The sequence below is a fragment of the Leucopleurus acutus genome (genome assembly GCF_964270905.1).
Source record: "Leucopleurus acutus genome assembly, chromosome: 11".
NCBI classification, from domain to species: Eukaryota; Metazoa; Chordata; class Mammalia; order Artiodactyla; family Delphinidae; genus Leucopleurus; species Leucopleurus acutus.
In genome coordinates, this window is record NC_139152.1 from 88,051,779 (window position 1) to 88,073,678 (window position 21,900).

Below are 21,900 nucleotides of genomic sequence, written 5' to 3' on the forward strand. Positions count from 1 at the left end.
GTTGAAGCATTCCGAGGTGGTTGCTAGATGTAGGTAATATCCATGAAATTCCTAGAAAACCCCGGTGAGTAACTTGGCTAAATTTTAATTGTGACATTTTGATTTCTGAATATATATCATGGCTCTCATTTCACAAACAAGCAGTTCCTATGCTGAGCCTCTCCGAGTGACTTCAGAGTATCAGGCCACATGAATGGATCAGGGGTAGCTCATGTCTTTCCTCTCCCTTCAGGGAAATTGGTCTCTGAAGAGATTTAAAATGGATCGCCAGGGTGTGACTCAGGTGCTGTCTCGCTTGTCATATATATCCGCACTGGGCATGATGACAAGAATCTCTTCCCAGTTTGAAAAAACAAGAAAAGTGAGTGGTCCTCGATCGCTGCAGCCATCTCAGTGGGGAATGCTCTGCCCTTCGGACACTCCTGAAGGAGAGGTAAGGTCCCCAAGGAGTCTCCGCTGTGTCAGTGGTCATGCCTGTTGGTGATGCTCTGCTTCTTCTCCCGTTCCCCCAGGCTGTATCGTTTTTGGGGTCAGCCACGTATCTGGCAGAGAAATGTTGATGCAGCCATCAGAATGTCATGAGTATCATTCCCGAACAGTACCTACAGAAGTCTTTGATTTATTATCTCACCTAAATAGAAATATTGTCCAAATTTTCTTGCTTGTTTTGGTTTATCCCAAGAGTCAAACCAGGCAGTGAAGAGGGGATAAGAATATGAAGGAAAATTAAAGAGACCCATCACCTTTGCTCACAAGGAGCTCTTTTTAAGCAACTCCTTATTTTCTGTGGCTGTACTTAAAGGACATCAGAGTCAGAGTTGCAGCCAACTAGGAGCACACAGTCCAAGACCTAAGTTGGATTCCAACTCACTTATATAGGAAACATAAGCAGTTACCAGAACACTAAACCAAGGAGTTTAAATTGGTTTACATCCATTGCACCCACTATTCCCTGTGTCGTGGCCCTTTCTACTTCATGTTAACCACTGTTGGTTTCACTTGATTTTATGCCTTCTAAATTGTAAAATTCTGGAGGAAGGAACCATGTTAGGTTCACCATTGTATCCCAAGGTCCTAGCCCAGAGCCTCATTCAGACTAAAGGCCCCATAAATATATGCTGAGTGAATAAATAAGTTAAATATGACAGGTAAAAGATATATGTTCCAAAGTGTAGGAATTAGTTATGACTTGGGAGAGGTGAAAAATACAAGTCCATACAGGGTTATAATTTTTAGAAATTATCATTCTTCTCCTGATTTATCTTAAACCATATGGAAATTCACATTAAAATTTTCCAGCTTGTCAAATTTGCATAACTTACACATCTTGAGTTTTGGAACACTAAACTTCCCAGAGATTGCTTCAACTAATCTAGATGAAGTATCTGTTTTGTGCATCACTACAGCAGATGGTTTCTAAGATTGAAGATGTAATCTTTACATGTCACATGTGTCTCAAGTGTTTTTGTTTTTTTTCTTAATTTGCTGTATTACGTCCTTGTTTATATGTTTGCTTTAGATTTTTTTCCTCTGGTTGTATAGAAGTTTTAAAATATTTTTTTCATTTCCTTCTTACTTTGAAATAATTTCAGGCATACAAAAAAAGCTGCAAAAATAGTGCAAAGAATTTCCATGATCCTTCACCTAGATTCCCCAAATGTGACATCTTATGTAACTATAGCACAGTTATCAACCTCATAGCCCCAGTTATCAACTTTCATAACCCCAGTTATGAAATTAACACTGACAACAATATTGTAATCTGTAGACCTGATTCAGATTTTGCCAGTTGCCCCACTGTCTTTTTTTGATCCAGGATTGCTCTCAGTTGTTGAGTCTCGTTAGCCTCTTATTCTGAAGCGGTTCTTCACTCTTTGTCTTTTATGACCAAGAAGCTTGGAGAGTACCGGCCAGTTATTTTGCAGACTCTTTCTCATTTCAGGCCAGCAGTTTTATATTTTTATGTATTCACAATTATCAATGTTTTCCTTTACTGTTTTTATACAGTGTCATCTTAATGACTGTGGTGTTCTGTTGTCAGGGAATAGCAATTTAGGCAATTGGTTTCTTTGGGGAGGGGACATTTATAATGTCATCATTATTTCCAGTTCAAATAGTACTGTGCTGAGCATGTCTGTGGCTAAATCTACGTTTATATCCTTGCTTTCTAGTTCAGGATAAATTCCTCTAGGATAAGGGGTAGGTATATCCTTAAGGCTTTGTATGAATCTCCAAAGTGTTCCCTACGAGGCTGTACTGCTTTGCCTTGTCACCAGTGGAGTGGTGAGCTATTTTCAGACACAAACTGTACTTTGTGTTACTCATGTTCATTCTTAGAAATGACTGTCTTTTGTTTTTTAGGCATGTGGTTTGGTTAAAAACTTGGCCCTTATGACGCACATCACAACTGACATGGAAGATGGACCCATTGTTAAATTAGCCAGTAACTTGGGAGTAGAAGATGTGAATTTATTATGTGGGGAAGAGCTGTCTTACCCAAATGTGTTTCTTGTCTTTCTTAATGGTGAGTATATTATGGAGACATGTTGATCCTAAACAGTCTGTTTGGGAGGGGGAGGGAATCGACTATTATCCATGTGTATAGAGCACAAATATACTTTAATTCTGCAGTCAAATTCTCTGCCACTGAGCTGTACCCCCTGAGTATACTTTAATTCTGGACCCAGGTTGACATTAATTGGAAGGTAGAAAAAATGGTAACAGAAACAGTTATTCCATTGGCTGAGTGATCCAGGTTCTGAGACAATACAGCTGTCAGAGCTAAAGGGTAGCTTTGACAGCTGGCAGCTTACGCACAGTGGAATGAGGCTCAATACGGTATCTTTAAGTTCAAGTTAAATATGTGAGACATTCTGCAGAAATAATCAGATCAGCCCTTATAGTGAGATGACTTGTATTCAGCCACTGAGTGAGTGATTGTCAGCAGCCTCTGGCGAGAGGGTCCCTTTCCTTCAGCTTCTGCTCCAGTTGCTTCTCTCATACCCCTTCCCACCCACTTGAGAGTCCTCCAGAGATGCTGCAGCAGGTGTGGCTTGGTGGCCTGGGTGCCTGTCCCCTCACAGGTGTGCTGCATGTGCTCATCCTGGCCTCAGCCCCCATGCTCTTCTCCCCCTTCTTCCTGCTCTGGGAGGCCTTCACCATTTCCCGCGTGGGCTGGTGAGAAGGAAAACAGGGCTGTTGGCTGCCTGCCTCGCTCAGTGAATTCTGGCAGCTGACGCTGAGTAAGTCCTTACTCTGGGTACTCACCCAGTACCTCTCTAAATCCTCACACTAGCCCTGGGAGCCAAAGGCCATTTCCCTCATTTCTCAGATGATGACAACAAAACCGGTTTAAAAATAGCAGTTACTAGGTGCTATGTCCAGTTCTAAGTGCTTTCCATGAGATCAGCTCATTTAATCCTCACATCGACCCTGTAGAAGTGGTAGAGCCAGTGTTCAGACCCAGGGGTCTGGACCTGAGCTCATGTCCCTGCACGGTGCTGACAGACGAGGAGACTGAGGCTGGCTTCACCAGTGTTATGCAGCCAGGGTGTGGTAGGCCTGGCCCTGGACGCCGGTCCCCACCCCGGGCTGCCCTTGACCACTCCACTCTGCTGCTCCCTCCAGCCTTGTGGACTGGCTGCAGGCTTAATAACAGTACTTCCAAATGACTGCTCAGTGCTGCTTATTGTTTTTGTTGAGTAGATATTTTAAATCCCATTAGATTTATTTTTTATTTCGGTCTTGACTATTCTTATTCTTTCTGCTTAGGTAACATCCTGGGCGTCATTCGAGACCACAAGAAGCTGGTGAATACATTTCGACTGATGCGAAGAGCAGGATATATCAATGAATTTGTTTCCATCTCAACGAATCTGACAGATCGGTGTGTCTATATTTCCTCTGATGGAGGAAGGCTGTGCAGGTAGATGTGGCTAGAAAGAGTTGTTAAGATCTCTTTATGTTTGCTTTTGAAAGAAATGGACTTGTTTTTATTTTTGAAGCTGCTTTAACCTCTTTCATTGTTAAGATAAATTTAATTCACTTAGCAAACACCTCATGAATATGCATACTGGCTACTGGGGATTCAAAGATTAATGGGAGTCAGTCTCTGCCCTTAGAGAACTCAGTCCGCTGGGAAAGGCAGAAATAATTAGTAATAACAACCAACTCTGCGAGTAATAAGTGCTAGCCATTATTTATTATCTTAATAGATGTATTATGTGTAAGGCTTTAACTACATTCAACCCTATAAGGTTGGATTATTATTTTCATTTAACAAATGAGGTACCAGGGTTTAGTGAGACTAAGTAAATTACCCAAAGCCAGATAGTGGTGGAGTCTGTTTTTCACCCGGAAGTCCTTAGAATTCATTTGACTCCAACAGTCTTGATTTTACCCACTATATTCTGTTGCTATGAACTGACCTTTAAAGGATGAGTAGGATTGCTTTAAAGGATAAAGGAGGAAAGGAGAAAGGCTAAGGAATGGCAAGAATAAGAAACATAGAAGCATGAAGAGATACCATAACATTAGATCCGGTAGAAGAGTAGGTGCCTTATGTTCATTCCGCACATATTTAGGGCCTATTTTGTACAGGTGCTGTGTCGGAGGTGGGGTTATGAAGATGAACATGACATGGTATCTGGTCCTTTGGGGACAGGCAGGGACTTCAGCTGAGGATGTCACCTTGTTTCATAGGCCTTCACTTGATTCACCAAAGTCTGTCTTTGTGGACCTCAGGTAGTGTGAGGGCACAAGTCAGTGAGCTGGCAGTGGTTAGAGTGGTGGCAAGAGCTTGGAAGTCTGCCCAGCTGGGAGAGAGGACTGCCAGTGTCTGTGTCTGTCTGGCATCCTTGTTTCCTTCCAGTTACCCTCCTCATTCTCCTTTGAGGATTGCCCTTCCTCACTGGCAGTCTTCTTGGGACGGTCAGTCAGGTGCTCTCTCCTGCTCAGCCAAAGGACAGGCGGCTGACCCAAGCCAGGCCAGTCAGACTGTCTCTTCAGAGAGTTTGAATCCCAAAGAGAATAGCTCGAGGGAAGAAGTGGCTGGAACAGATTCATCCTGGCAGCGATGCATACAAGAGGCTGCTCATTACCCCTGCCTTTCTGGATCCTTGGGACTGTTCTGGCTCCTTTTCTTTCTGAGGCTGAGCATTGCACCTTTTTTCTTTGATTCTTATCCTTCTAGTAAATTCTTAGCCTTTTGGTAAACTCCTTAAAATTTTCTTCTTATTTTTTTGTAAATTCCATCTTTGCTTAAATCTGCCAGAGTTGGTTCCTATTCTTTGCAACCAAAGAGCCCTAACTGATGCTATACCTGTGTGTGAATCCTAATGTCCCACTTACTGACTTGTGTGACTCTGAGTTTATTACTTAAGTCTCTGGGCCTTGATTTCCTCAGCTGTAAATATGTAAATAACAGTGCCTCCCTAGGATTGATATAAGGTCTGGTAAGTGCCTTGTAGGGTGCCAGGCAAACACTGGATGCTTATTTATAGCTATTAACATGGTCCAATTAAGGGTGGGGAAAACACTGACATTTTCTAGCTTACTCTTTTTTAGGATTTTTCTTTTTCATTACATCCCATATAATATGGCATAGCCTAAAAGAAAACTAGTTCTTTTTTCTTTTAGAAGTGATTGTATAACGACACAACATAGATCTGGCGGGAAGAATTAGTAGAACTCATTGAGTAAACTGAAAGGTAACTGAGGTGGCCAAGTGTGGTTCCCTCCCTCTCCTACCCCTGCTCTGCCATCACTTCTCAGTCTCTTAAGCTGAGCTAAACTGCAGCCCCAAATGAGGGAGGCAGCAGGGTCTCTGCTTCCCTGCCAAGGGGCAGCCAGGATTTTGAGGCAGTGTTGAGTCCCATGAAGAGTTCACCCTGTTCACTTTCCAGCAGCTTGTACCCCCTTTTGTAATTGTGCAGCTCCTCTTCTTAACTGTTTAAAAGTGCTCATTAGTCCTCAAATAGTTATTTGGACTTGAGGGTGGAGCGCACGAGTGTCTGCTGGTTACTTGCTCCTCTCTGTAAGAGCCGCTTGTCCAAATAGCAACAGCCCTTGACGTTTCGTGCCGCGTGCCGTTCTTTGTGTCGGGTGTTTCCTCGTGGTGGCGAAGCCCTCAGAGGCAAATCACCGCTGACAGTTACAGGTTAATCTACCAGAACGTGTGGACCAAAGCTCTCTACCTTACGCCCATTACATCACTAAAAATCCCAAAGTGAAAAAGCTATATTCCCTGCAAACTCATACCTACTCTTTGGTTGTGGGTAGCTTTAAGTACCCTGCTAGTGTAGCCCAGGGATGTTTGTCCTAAAGCAAACCACTCTAGACAGCTGGAAGTCATCAGACCTTCGCTACAAAATGCCATTGTTTTCCTTGGTGATGGTTCTCTGCCTGCTGACCTCTCCATACTCCCAGTATGAAATCAGGAGAGGCTTTTGGTATGATGGATGCATTTACACAGTTTTAAAAAATATATGATATTAAAGGTATTAAAGGTTTTGTTTTTTTTTCTAGACTTTATTGAGTATCATTTCATACTGCTTTCTCATTCAGAACCAAATATTTCCAAAGATACTTGGAGAAAGGACTGTGTGTTTATACATGTATATATGCACACATGAGCTGGTGTGTGCGTGTGCACGTGTGTGTGCGTGTGTATGTGAGAAAGAGAAAATAGGCCCCTGTGCACTCACATTTGTAAAAAATACCTGGTGTCCTCAAGCACTCCAGAAATAAGTTTGATCATATCTACCGCTTCCCTCATTTCACTATAGTAAACTTACTGATTTAATTCTTTTGTTGAACTACTGTAAATCTGTTTTGTTTTTTGGGTTTTTTTCTGTTTTTCTATTCCAGACCCTATATAATTGTTAAGAAACAGAAGGCTGCAGTCACAAATAAGCATATGGAAGAGCTGGCTCAGGGGTACAGGTAAATAGCCAAAAGCAAAAGTCCTCAGTCTCCTTAATACTCATTTATATGATCTAAACAGAAGTAATGTTATTTGATGTGAGCTTTTAAGAAAAGTATTAACATATTTTCATTTTTAGTCTCTTAATTCCTCTCTACCAGCTATATCAACCTGTTAAAAACCTGTTCTTTTCTATGTGAACTTGCTTGGACATTGTAAAATATTTATCAATTTAGATCATGAGGATTACAGAGTCTTGGTGTAAATTAGCACACTCTTCAGCGTTTCTGGGATGAGAAGGATATGTTGATGTAGACATCTGACGTCCTGTGGGTCTCTCATCATATGGGGTTTTTAAAGTCATAGAAGGTATTTTTTAGAAGTGGGACCAGATTGATAAGAGTCACAGATGTTTTACTGTTTCTATTTTGGTGATTTGTGATAACTCTATGATCTAAGAATAACGTGTTTCAAATATCCCAATGTATTGATACTTTTTGGGAGAGAAAGATGCTTTGGGCCTAAATGAAAGCATGTATCTTCCACTATTGCATATAAAATACTGCAGTAAAATGCTTTTTAACAATGTCCATTTCACCAATATTTTCCCAGGAATTTTGAAGATTTCTTGCATGAGAGTCTGGTTGAATATTTAGATGTGAATGAAGAAAATGACTGTAACATTGCACTCTATGAACATACGATTAATAAGTAAGTAACAACCATAATTAAAACCTGTTCCGGGGCTTCCCTGGTGGTGCAGTGGTTGAGAGTCCACCTGCCAATGCAGGGGACACGGGTTCTTGCCCCAGTCCGGGAAGATCCCACATGCCGCGGAGCGGCTGGGCCCGTGAGCCATGGCCGCTGAGCCTGCACGTCGGAGCCTGTGCTCTGCGATGGGAGAGGCCACAACAGTGAGAGGCCCGCATACCAGAAAAAACAAACAAACAAACAAAAATCCTGTTCTGATGATAGACACTATCTTCTTTTTTCACTTCATCTTCAATTCTATTGTGTATTCCTAGTAGGAACTGTTAGAAGTATACTGTTAAGGAAGCATAACCCATAGTTTATCCCAGGAGTATCACAAAACTGCTAACGAATAATCTTTAGATTTAATTATCCTTCCTTTTCATTTTACACTCACCGTACATTTCTTAGAAGGAATTGCTTCTCTGATTTTAATACTCGATTACTGCCAAAATTAAACTAATGAATCAGGCTACATAATGGTGTATTTATCTGTTCCAGGGTTGATTTTGTCAGTGGATGTCTGAATTCCTGTTGTCAATGCAGGAATTCCCTACCTTGTATGTTGTAAAGATATCTCTACACTTATGTGCAATATAGACATGAAATGGTGATATGTTCACAGTGTTTCTTCTAGAACAGTGATATTTTTAGAAACATCTTTGTTCCATTTGGAATACATTATAGGACATTTATATAACTTGCTGTCTGATGCATGTGGCTGAGGTACCACCTACCTGAAATTAGAATGTTTGCAATTATGCTATTAAATGGTTAGGGAGTTTAATACTGCCACCTGATAACTATTTTTGTCTTCAGTCAGGAAAGTAGTTTTTGTTTTCCACTACCAACTGAGATATACCACTTTATTTTTGTCTTACTGTAATTTAATAAATAATGCTTTTCAGCAGAATTTTTATTCCTTAAAGGTATGAATCTCTCAAAGTACTATTTTTATACCCCTCGTTTAAAGATTGACTGGAGGGCTTCCCTGGTGGCGCAGTGGTTGGGGGTCCGCCTGCCGATGCAGGGGACGCGGGTTCGTGCCCCAGTCCAGGAGGATCCCACATGCCGCGGGTGGCTGGGCCCGTGAGCCATGGCCACTGAGCCTGCGCATCCGGAGCCTGTGCTCCGCAGCGGGGGGTGGGCCGCAGTGATGAGAGGCCCGCGTACAGCAAAAAAATAAATAAATAATAAAGATTGACTGGAGAATTATATAGTAACCCCACAAATAACGATTCCATCCTGGTTACTCAAGCCAGAAACCTCAGTTTCAGCCTTGACTCCTCTTCCCCTCTATACCCACATCTAATCTCGTAACATACCGTGTGGACTTTCAAAGTATACCCGGAATCTGAGCTCTTTTCACCACCTCCACCTGCTGCCCTACTGCAGGCCACTGCCATTGCTTGTGTGGATCCTTGCAAAAGGCTCCTGACTAGCTTTGCACTTGTTCCCATATAGTCTGTTCTTTATAGATCAGAATGGTCTCGTCACTTCTCAAACCACGCCCCCAGCCCCACCCCACCCAGTGGCTTTCCATCTCCCTCTGAAGTCCTTACAGAGGCCTTCACGTTCCTACAAGGAAGCTATGGCTGCAGCATCATCTCCTCCCTCTCCCCCCTCACTCTGTTTTAACCACACTGGCCTCTTCATGCTCCTGCCCCAGCCCCTCTGCCCTGGCTGTCCCCTCCACCTGGAACTCTGTCACCTATCTGCATGGCTCACTCCTTCACATCCTCCAGGTCTTCACTCAGGTACCACCTTCTCAGCGAGTTTCCCTGACCACCCTATTTAAAGTAGAAATCCCTCCTCTGACCACCCCTCTTTGCTGCTTTATTTTTCTAGTGCTTAAATCTTAAAATCTGTAAAACGTGTATTTTGTTGATGCATCTGTGTATTGTCTGTCTCCCGCCACTAGAAGCTTCATGAAGGCAGGGATTTTTCTCTGTTTTGTTCACTGCCATAAGGGAATATAACTATCAATATCACCCAATCACCACGCTATCCCATACATCAAATTAATTTATTTTAAAAATAAGAAAAAATTGGTATTAATTCATACTTATGACATTTGTTAAAATGTAGAAATGCATAAAGTAAGTCCCCATCCCGCCAAACTCCACCCTCCAGAAGTAACCAGTGCAAATGGTTTAATATGTACTCTTCTAGATTTTTTTCTAAGTGAAGGCAAACATACATACGTTTTGCAACTATTTTTCAGTGTCTTGATTTTTTTTTTTTTTTTTTTTTTTTTTGTGGTACGCGGGCCTCTCACTGTTGTGGCCTCTCCCGTTGCGGGGCACAGGCTCTGGACGCGCAGGCTCAGCGGCCATGGCTCACGGGCCCAGCCGCTCGGCGGCATGTGGGATCTTCCCGGACCGGGGCACGAACCAGTGTCCTCTGCATCAGCAGGCGGACTCTCAACCACTGCGCCACCAGGGAAGCCCAGTGTCTTGATTTTTTAACTTAATGTAATTAACATTATCATCCTGGATATTTTTCCACATTAATGTATGTATATATATTTATATATATATATAATTTTAATTGCTTTTTATTACATTGTCTGACTACATATAGATAACTTACTTAATTGTTCCCCTATTGATGACTATTTAGGCTGTTCCCAGTTTTTTCACTATTGCAAGCAACAGGTCACTTAGTCTTAATTTGAGCTAAATTTAAGGCCCTTATGCATAGTGAACAGGAAGTCTCCTATTTCCTGTTCAGGATAGAAACTTAGGGTGGTTATAATTTTGAATAATAATATTCCTCCCTGTTTTGTAAAATTCGAATCCAGACTTTCAAAGTTTGGACTTTCAATAATTATTAGATAGTAAGATAGTATATGATCTTATGTATGTTGTTGTCATGAAAAAAGAAGAAACTTAGATCTTTACCTTCTTCATTTTCAGCTTACCCCAATCTTTACATTGGAAAAAGTAGTTTTAATTTGCATTGGTCAAATTGGCAGTATATAAACAGAACAGTACACTTTAAACAAACTGTTTTATTCTAGGCTATAAAATGTCACTATAAGCTGTTTCTCCGTAAAAAACAGAAACAAAGAAAACAAAACCTAGAGCCCCTTCCCTCTCTGCTGACAAAGGCCTAAAGTGACTGAGAGGACTGAGGTTCTGCGAGGTCATAAGGTCAGAATTATATTCTTCAAACCAAGAACTACATGGAAAGCATCCTCTCTAACCAAACGAGGGACACAATTCAATACATGTGTAATGAAAAACAAATAGCTGGATAACTGTATAAGTGGGAGATCTTTTGCCATATACATTGCAACTAATTTTCCATGATGTGTTGGGTTATCTTGGAAATCACTTCTCTTCAGAAGTACTGTAGTGCTTGCTTCGGCAGCACATATACTAAAATTGGAACGATTCAGAGAAGATTAGCATGGCCCCTGTGGAAGGATGACATGCAAATTCGTGAAGCGTTCCATATTTTTAAGAAAAGATGAACATAAGACAGATAATTATTAATCTATTTCAGTTTCACCAGTCACATAAAAAAGAAGAAACATCTTCTTTGGAAAATTATGAAATAGTAAATAAGAACATCTCATTATATACCTATGAAGTATTATGTTGATATATAATGTATATTTAAATTGTAATATAAATGTAAGAGATGGTAAATCAGATCCTCTCAATTTGTTGATTTCAGTGGAATTTGGTACAATTATTTTGTATTTCAATTTGACTATCGAGAATAAAAAAAAAGCTATGTCATTTGGCTCAGGAAAAAAAAAATAAGTACTGTAAACTGTTGAAATTATGATTAAAGTTATGCTTCAGAAACACTTGAGGAAGGGACAGAAGGTCATTGGAGACCACAGATCCTGGATGTGAGATCTGTTACTTTCAGCAAGACCTAAAAACAGTCTGGCTGCCCTTTCCCATTCAGATAGCTGAGTTGCTTTATCATTTAGCCAAAACTGAATTTTCTGCAAAAACATATTATGAAAGTAACCAAGATTCTAACATCTACTACATCAAGTCTTACTTTGTGCCCCGTATCTATAAAAATATAATGCAAGTCACCATATAACTTTAAGTTTTCTAGTAGCCACATTAAAGAAGTAAAAAGAAACCGATGAAATTAATTTTAATAATTTTATTTAACCCAGTGTATTTGAAAGATTATCATATCAACATGTAGTCAATATAAAAATATTGAGATATTTTACCTTTTTTTCCTACTAAGTCTTCAAAATCTGGTGTGCACTTACACTGCATCTCAATTTGGATGCTAAATTTTCATTGGAAATACTTTTTTTTAATGTATTTTATTTATTATTTATTTTTGGCTGCGTTGGGTCTTCATTGCTGCGCACGGGCTTTCTCTGGTTGCGGTGAGCGGGGGCTACTCTTCGTTGTGGTGCATGGGCTTCAGTAGTTGTGGCTTGCAGGCTCCAGAGCACAGGCTCAGTAGTTGTGGCGCGCGGGCTTAGTTGCTCCGCTGCATGTGGGATATTCCTGGACCAGGGCTTGAACCCATGTCCCCTGCATTGGCAGGCGGATTCTTAACCACTGCGCCACCAGGGAAGTCCCTCATTGGAAATACTTGATCTGATTTCATAACATTTACAATTGAAAAAGTAGAGTAATACATGTAAGTGGTTACAAACATAACTAAAAGGTTTTAAAATAACTGAACTGAGCTATTTCAATATAAATTTGAGCTTTAAAATTAATGTAAGATAATTAAAATTAAGTAAAATTAAAAATTCAGTTTCTCAGCCATTCTAGTCTAACAAGTGCTCAATAGCCACACTTAGCTAGTGGTTACAGAATTGGTCCCCATACGTCTATAGTAACTATTCTTAAAGGGGATATAGTCCTCTCTCTAAAATGGTAATACAACTTTCTCATTGATATACGTTGGAAAAGTGGGGAAAAGCAGGCCACTCATCCATATAGTTATATTAAAAAAAAATTATTTTTAAGACATTTTATTGAAGTACAGTTGATTTACAATGTTGTGCCATGTAGGTATTTTTGATACTGTATTTCTATGTGCTTAATATAGTAATTTCTTTAAATGAGTTATTATTATTAGTTAGTATGTAATGATGTTTTATTTTTTATATAGGCATTCCATATTGTCTCCTATCTCTTATATTTCTACAAATAAAAGTTTCACTCTTTAGTTTCACTGAAGAAAATAATTTGCTGTTATATTTTAAGTATATTTTTCTTCTATCATTTTTACTAGCATCAAATTTTATTGTTATGAGGTTTTATTATTATATTGATATAAATGTATTGTATGTGTTTTTTATATATATATATACATTTTTGTATGTATTTATGTAAACTTAAATTTTAAGTTTAGTCCTCAGGGACCTAGATAGTAATATTTTTTTATACCCTTTAAGAGATATTTATTTTAATACTTGGTGCCTAAGATGTCTGATTCTTAATTCACTTGATAGAGATACCACCCACTTGGAGATTGAACCCTTCACTCTTCTTGGCGTTTGTGCTGGCCTGATCCCATACCCTCATCACAACCAGTCCCCAAGAAACACATATCAGTGTGCCATGGGGAAACAAGCCATGGGTAAGAGTTCCTCCTTGAACTTGGTTCTAAATACTTGGATAAATACTTATGTCTTTATTCTTTTTTTTTTTTTTTTTTTTGCTGTATGCGGGCCTCTCACTGTTGTGGCCTCACCCGTTGAGGAGCACAGGCTCCAGACGCGCAGACTCAGTGGCCACGGCTCACGGGCCCAGCCGCTCCGCGGCACGTGGGATCCTCCTGGACCGGGGCACGAACCCGCGTCCCCCACATCGGCAGGCGGACTCTCAACCACTGCGCCACCAGGGAAGCCCCTCTTTTTTTTTTTTTAACAGCTCTTTATTGGAGTATAATTGCTGTGTTATTCTTACTTCACTAGTGTTGCATGTTGGGCCAGGTCAGGCGTTGCTAACACCTGAGTGTTACCAAACTCAGGAGGTTGTCTGTGGAATTCTGCAGTGCTTGTAGGTGCCCCTGTCATGTCTAAAGCTTAAACAAAAATGGAGAAAACCTCTCTGAACTTGTACTCTTGACCAAACAAAGGGATATATAATAACTATCACAGAATTACAAGGGGGTAAATATAAAGAGAAAAGCCCTATATAAATGTAAGTAGTTAAGCAGGAGAGATGGAAGAAAGAGCAGGAAAACTCGAGGTTAAGGGAGGAGAGCAAAAGGCAATAGAGATAAAGATGCACAGTGTGTATTAGAATGTACTTAGTAATTGTCTGGGTGACAGTCATTGAACCCATTATATCCACGCAATTGCTCCTATAGCTCCTGAAACACTCAGTATGTGTCACACCATTTTCTGAGTTCATTTTCCTTTCTTCTTTCTATTTTTCTTCCCTTTCATTCATTTATCTATTAATTTATTTATCATCCGTAACATTTATTGAGCATCAATAATAAACCAATCATTGAGGCTGGAACCTTAAAATATAGAGATAACACAGAGCCCTGCCCTCAGTGAGTTCACAGTCTAGCAGGAGAGACCAACAAATACAACAGTAATTCAGTACAGTCTGATAAATGCCATAGTAGATGATAGCCAGAATCTAAGGGACTAAGCAGAAAAAACACCTAAGGTTAGAGAGTGGGTCGTTTCTGAAGCCTAGAACTGAACTGAGCCTTGAAAGATACTGAGTATTTCTCACAGGTATGGAAACGTAAGCAAGCAGTGTGTGGGTCGTTTTGTATAGTATATGCTGTAGTATGGACATAGAAGCGTGGTGGAGAGATGCCATATGTTGGGGAGTTTGAGTTTTGTCTTGAAGAGGATACAGAGAGGACACTAGCAAAAAAAGTTTTGCTTATAAGCTTTTTTTTGAAATGTTTTTAAAACTCATTTAAATCCTAATACGGTTAATAGGTTTTATTTTCATATATGTCTATGACATCAATATGACTTGTCATCTCTGATTTAAAGTATGATACAAGGAGGTTCATAAAGAAACTGTAAAAGGTTTCTGCATTGCATTTGGGTAACAACTAGAATGCAGTTAGCTGCTCAGTTACTTACAATTAGCTACAGTTGACCATAGCTTGACAATTAAGTCATTCTGTTTCTCCTACAGATAAAGAGTATGTATTTCCTTTCGAGTTTTTATATTGCCCTTTGGTTGGCAACAAAGACATAAGAAGCATGTTGTCCTGCTACCATTTACCTGAATGATGTAATGCCTGGACAGTTCAGAATAATTCCCAGTGGGAAAATCTAAACAGCGGCTCATCAATTTAGCCTTTCCCATTCATACTCAGCAGCAGTGTAGGCTGATTTCCCGCTTGTGCTTCTGACTTGCTAACAAGTTGAAATATACAGTACTGAATCCTGTGTGTCATGAAAGGGCTATCACTTCTATTGGGTTTACCAAACCATTTTGTTTCATGATGTGAATCCCAGCTGAAACAATACACCTTTTGTGTAGAACTTTCAGCAGAATTAACGGAAGACTAATCACTTCATCGCTAATGCCGCTCTTTAGTGTGTTTGAAGATTGAAACAGAAAGAGCTGCATCTATCTCAACTTGGCAAATCTTTTTTTTTTAAATAAAGAAGTGATTGAATGAAAGAAATAATATTTTTATTTTTGTAACTCCTCTTCCTACCAAAAAAAAAAAAAGCCTTTTATTTTGTAGCCATGAGTATCTGAAACGTTCGGCTAGTTACCACACACAGTTAAGCAGGATCAGTGTGTACAGAAAGCCAATTCAGTGTCTGTAGAGTTCTTTTGTAGTTTTCTGTGTGAAGGTTTTTTTTCTCGTTTTGTTTTGAGTGTCATTTGCAATTCATTGTCTGTGTTTTCTGAGGTTGGTGTATTCAGCTGCTCTGACCCTGGGTCCTGCACATTTAGCTCCTTGGATACAATCCTCTGACGTGACTGCTGACGCTAGGAAGACAAAAGCCACTGAATATCTTAAGTAATAAAAAAAAGCCTTTGTTACTGTTTGTTATTATAAAACACCTGACTGGAAAGAAAAGCCATGAGATTAAAGTATATTTAAAGTTTGCACATGAGAAGGCCACCTTGCTCTTTGGACACTGTAGTAGCTGCGGAAGTATTGAGCGAGGTCTATAGGAAAACTCGCAAAAGGAAAGAGGCCGGCAGAGGGAGAGACCCAGAACAGAGACCCGGGTCTGAAGAGCAGAGATCCAGAACAGAGACCTGGCTCTTTGAGTTGGACTTCTCGGATTCATTTTAATTCCCTGCTGTCTTGACAGCTGATAACTAAAAGTCACTCTATCCCATTTTAAATATTAGCCATGCTGAAGACTATATACATCTCAGAGATTCTGTGTGGATTTTCTAACATAGTATTTTAGTTGCTGTTCATCTGTTAGTCCATGTGGAAAGTGAAAGACAAGATCCCAGAATTAATTTGCTAAATATTCTTACCAACCTGGAAGTTTACTATATACCTTTTACTACCAGTCCCTCCCATTCAACAGAGTGAAAAAAGAAGAGAAAGTCATTTCCTGTCACTACGAAGGAGACCAAGACAGCACAAACCACAGAGACTGAGAGCCTTACCTTGTACATAAGAGAGGGCTGACTTGATTCCAACATGAAACACCAGCAGAGGGTGTTTCTTAAAATCTGAGGCTCTTTAAATTATTCATAAAGTTCAAGTTTCCACACAGCGTCTTACTGTGCTACTGGGGAACACCTCCCTTCCATGGATATGGCTCTGTTTGTTGTGACATGGTTCAGAGCAAGAAGTCAGGTAGACGTGTGTGGAAATGGCAAGGTCTCCAGGTCACTCAGTGCTACAAGTGAAGGCTGTGTGATGGGGCTGCATTGTATGCTCTCTCCCTGGCGCCAGACGCCAAGTTCACATGAGTCACACTTTCATATCCTGCCCATTTTATTAGTTGGCAATCCTCTAGTGGAACACTTTCTCCTCTTTAAAAGGATCTTTTAGTCACTATCAGCTCGGTTAATGAATATGCATCACATACCTCCTCCAGCCCCCGCTCCTTCTCACCACCCCTTCCTCCTTCAACTCCAAATTGCTGGGACTGTTTTGTTTTTTGTTTTTTTAAAGTCAGGAGCTAATGCAACTTCTGTTTTGGTTTTTGTTTTCAAAACAGTCTCTTCTTAAGTGGGTAGTTCCTTCTCTTGTATCCCCCACTTTACAGTAGGATGGGATGTACTAGAAATAGGCTGGAGAATTTTAAAGTATTAAAAACACATAATATACAAAGATCCTCATAAAATGTTGTTTCATTCTGCATCTCCTCTTCTCCCACTTTCTGTTTGAATTTTTTTTTAGACTATTTATTTTTTTATCCATTTGGGGATACAAAATGAAAAGGTGTCTTGACCAAATTATCCCTGGCAATTCTTTTTTAGAATTCTGTTGGTTAAAAAAATATATGATCATTGTAGCTATTTTAGATGTAAGCTTATGTGACAGTTCCTGAGACTAGAATGTTAATAATGAGCACTTAAAATTGAGGTAAAATTGAAGTTCATTATGTCGGGTTAGAGTTGGAGGTAGAATGGGTGGTATTGCAGGGTGATGGGTGTATATTTTCATTACTAATATTGTTAATATTAGTCATAATGAATGCTTCCACTTAGTGAATACCCAACTGATTTACGTACATTTCTTTTAAATCATCTTAATAATCCTGTCAACTATAATACATACCTTTTTTGTTTCTGACAAGGAAACTGAATTCCAGTTTGGTTGAGAAACTTATAAGAAGTTACATTATATCTGTTATACCATGACATTTATAAAACTTACTAAAATTTTTCTCCACTGAAACTAACTTCTTTCCTCACTTTTTCCAGTTTGCTGTGGGTCATGATGAAGATACCTTCCCTGCTAGACCATAGATTATAAGTTCCTTGAGGACAGGGACTATGTCTGTTATTTATTACTATATCCCTTGGGCCTAGCCTAGTGCCAGTTTAGTAGGTACTTAATAAATGTTTCAACAACGAATAAATCTCTGAGCACATTAAAATTGTTAAGAAATCAGATGCAGATTTTTGAAAAGAAATGAAGAACTAAGTTGGAAGACATACAACCTGGTATTTAGACTTACCCTAAAACCACAGTAATGATACTGACATAAGGGTAGACATATAGATCAATGGAACAGAATCCAGAAATAGACCCACACATTTATGGGCAATTGATTTTTGATGAATATATCAGGGCAATTTAGAGGAAAGGAAAATCTTTTCAACAAAATAAAATGTCTCAGTATCTATATAGAAAAAAAGGAACATCAGCTTCTACCTCATACCATACAAAAAGTTAATACAGAATGAATCACAGCCCTAAATGTAAGAGCTAAAACTGTAAAACTTACAGAAGGAAACTTAAGCAAAAATCCTTGTGCACTCAAATCACCTAATATTTCTTAGATAGAACACAAAAAGCACAAACTATAAAAAAGGGAAAAATTAATAAATTGGACTTTCTCAAAATTAAACTTTTTCTCTTTGAAAGAAACTGTTCAGAATATGAAAGACACCGTTAAGCCACAGAATGGGAGAAGGTATTTGCAATACATATATCTGATAGAGGATTTGTATCCAATATATATACAAAGAACTCTTCGATAATAAGACAACCCAAGTAAAACGGAAACAAAAAACTCAGACACTTCACAAAGGAATAACCAATAAGCTTATGAAAATATGTTCAACGTTATTAGTCATCAGGTAAATGTAAATTTCTGTGAGATATGACTGCACACTCATTAGAACGACTCAAATGAAAAAGACTGACGTTCTAAATGTTTGTGAGGATGTGGAGCAGCCAGAATGCTCACACACTGATGAAAATGTAACACAGTAAAATCACTTTGGAAAATTCTTAAGTTGTTTCTGAAAGTTAACCATACCCTCAGCAAACAACGCAGAAGCATCACTCCTATGTATTTATTCAAGAGAAATGAATATACAAAGACTTGTGCTTGAATGTTCATAGCAACTTTATTCACAGTAGCCCCAAATGGGAAACATCCCAAATATCCATCAACAGTTGAATGGATAAACAAAATGTATATTCATATGATGGAATACTGCTTAGCAATAAAAAGGAATGAACTCTGTTACACACAGCCATGTGGATGCATCCCAGAATCATGCTACATGAAAGAAGCAGCACAAGAGTGTACATACTGTATGATTCCATTTATATAAAATTCAGAAAATGCAAACTGATCTATACTGATAAACAGATCCTTGGTTACCTGGGGCCAGGGGCAGAGAGAGGGACCTTTTGGGAGTATTGGGAATGTTCTGGATCTTGACTCTGGTGGTGGTTTCACAGATGCATATATCTGTCAGAGCTCATCAACTTGTACACTTTAAATGGGTGAAGTTTATTGTAATTCAGTAATATTGATTAAATAAAAAGAAGTTGGGCAAAGGAGGATGGAAAAAATAGTTAAATGTATAAAACTTCATTTTATGTTTCTCGGTATACATTTTCTAAACTATGTGCATCCTTACTTTTTTTCATCTCACTTTAAAATAATAAACTTCTTCACTGTTTTAACGTGCATTTACATACCTTGTTATGCCAACTTGTGACTCCTTAAGAAAGTTTTGATCAAGAAAATAAGAGTTTATAGGAAAGATTATGTCCTGGGTAGTAAGAAAATGAAATCATTGGAGATTATAGTTATACCAAAATGGGACAGTAGAAGGAGAATTCAGCTTATAGATATATTCTTGTTGTGTTAGTTATTATATATATGCAGTGCCCTTAAGAAAGCTGAAAATACTAATAGAGGCATCCCAGTTTGAGCACGTGCTTCACCACAGGCTAGTGTTATAATGTAATTTCTACATGACATTTTCTCAAAAAAACTTGCTTATTGGTAAAAGTAACCAGTCATTCATACTTTTTATAAAAATTGTGGTGTGTGGTGGCATTTGGAAGTTTTATAATTTAGAAGTCATAGTTTATAAATCATGTTTTAACCTACACACCCGTTGTGAGTGCTGCTAAAGATGTGTATATATGTATACGCCTACAACTTCTTTAAAAAGTCTTTAAAGAAAAATTTCTGTTGAGATCACAGGCACCAAACTTTTGCGAAACCATTTTGCTGTTCATCTATTCGATGGTCAGTTGCAGTGCCCAAGAATTAAGTTCGGGGCCTGGTAGCACAATTTATAGCAGGATCCCATCTCTTTCACCATTGTTTAGAGGTGCAGGCAGCTATGCTTCCCTGCTGCATAATAATGCTCGTCTCAGGTTTCAGAGGACATGTTTAGCAGCCTAGTGGGACATTGCCTGAATCTTTGTCTCATTGGAGCTGAAATCTCAACATAAATTTGAAATGATTTCATGTAAAAGAACCAACTTATTGTCAGTGAACAATCCAAGCAGCAACAGTTTTCTTTCTAAAACAGGAAGTGATCTATTACCAGGTATCCTGCCCAGTTTATTAGTTGGCACTAAAATAACATTAATTGGCAATTTATAGTGTAAACTTGACAAAAATTTGATGAGGTTCAGTTTAGCTGTTGTTTTTCAGCTGACACTTGATTAATTTTCTAGAGATTTAATTACAAATATGTATTCTCATAATTTCATTTACTTGACATTTATTGGGCATCGGTAGTGAGCCCAGCACTGTACCAGGTGCTCGTTTCTTTAGAGCCCTACAGATTTCATTATTTCTTTCTATAGTAATCGTCAAGGAGTATTGTACCATACCATTTTTGCTGCCTGAATAGGTTATTTTCATCCCTGAATTGAAATCGCCATTGATTTAATGACCATAAGAGAAAAAGGTAAAGAACATAAATACTGGGTTTTGGTATCTGCTCACATTAAAGCTTAACTCCATTAAATGGCACGTTAACGTCTTGGGGTGGGTGAGGGCTGTAGATGCGCCACTCAGGGCAGGAAGGAAGAGATACCTGGGAGAAGCCCACGCTCAAGCTCAACAGTAGGACAAACATGAGTTTCCTGGTTTTTAAGGTCTCTGAGTAGGAGTGATTGTGTGTTCACAAGCCCAGGAGACTGAAAGCCTTTTCTCAGGCAGGTCTTTGAACCCTAATGCACCCCAATGGAGAAAAAGGAGAAGGGTAGGTAACATTCTGGTTTCACTTTCAGATGACAGTGATACCCCTCCAAGGTCCAATCAGGTGGAAAGGCTGATTGCTAAGGAGAGAAAAGCCTATCCCTGATTGGACAGGGCCCTGGATTCCCTAGGGGAAGGGACCCTGCCTTTCCCCATTTTATCTCCAATGCTGGGCACAGAGTAGGTGTTTATTAACTGCTTAATAAATGAATAGTTAAGCAAATGGATAAGTCTACTCTTCTCTGCTTTCACTCTCCTCTTCATCCTGTTCCCTCCCTTTTTTCCTGCTTTCTTTTCATTTAGAACATTTGTAATTGTTGATTTCTTTTGATGAAATGTATCTGTTTGTCCTACTGTATAAGCTTTTTGCCTCTCAGCACTGGGGGTTGTTCTCCAATTGCAACTGGAAATGTGCCTGGAACATAGTAGAACCAAATACAGAATTGTTGACTTACATGTGAAATTAACCAACATGTGAAATTAACCAGTGGAGACTAAAACTCTTCAAATGGGATCAATTTTATAAATCCAAAAAGTTGAAATTACTTAGATTAGTATACCTTGAATGTGATTTTTCTTCTTTGTAGGATTTTTAACATAACTGAGAAAAATTGTTTTTAAAAGTTGTTAATCACTATGAGAGTATTGCTCTTTAAATATTTGACCTGAAGATTTTCTTCATCTAATTAGTAAAATTAATGTGTTTATCTCTGTATTCATTGGTACCTAATTATTTGATATAATAGAAAGTTGCATTTCATTTTCTCCAATATCAATGAAGGTACCATTGGATACAACCAGCGGAACAGAATTGATACTCTCATGTATCTCCTGGCATATCCACAAAAACCCATGGTTAAAACAAAGACTATTGAGTTGATAGAATTTGAGAAACTGCCAGCTGGACAGAATGCGACAGTTGCTGTGATGAGTTATAGTGGCTATGATATAGAAGATGCTCTTGTTTTAAACAAGGCTTCCTTGGACAGAGGTAAGTGAATTTTCAAAGCTCTAACACCAAAGGTGCTTTGTGCAGATTTAGATACAGGCATGATCAATATGAAAGTCACTTGATGTCAAAATGGTAATGTCAGTTTCAAGTGATTTGAAGTTTATAATATAC

General features: G+C 39.0%; 1 protein-coding gene across 2 annotated transcripts in view; it reads left to right on the forward strand.

The window, feature by feature from the left end:
- The window catches only part of POLR3B (RNA polymerase III subunit B), a 115,431-nt gene that overhangs the window by 53,757 nt on the left and 39,774 nt on the right, over nt 1-21,900 (forward strand). For both annotated transcript variants that reach the window (XM_082850196.1, XM_082850197.1), the window contains 7 exons: nt 233-433; nt 2,362-2,524; nt 3,772-3,925; nt 6,868-6,942; nt 7,535-7,633; nt 13,128-13,255; nt 21,559-21,768. In XM_082850196.1, the coding sequence (XP_082706322.1) occupies nt 233-433; nt 2,362-2,524; nt 3,772-3,925; nt 6,868-6,942; nt 7,535-7,633; nt 13,128-13,255; nt 21,559-21,768 (1,030 nt within the window). The remainder of the gene's footprint in view (nt 1-232; nt 434-2,361; nt 2,525-3,771; nt 3,926-6,867; nt 6,943-7,534; nt 7,634-13,127; nt 13,256-21,558; nt 21,769-21,900) is intronic.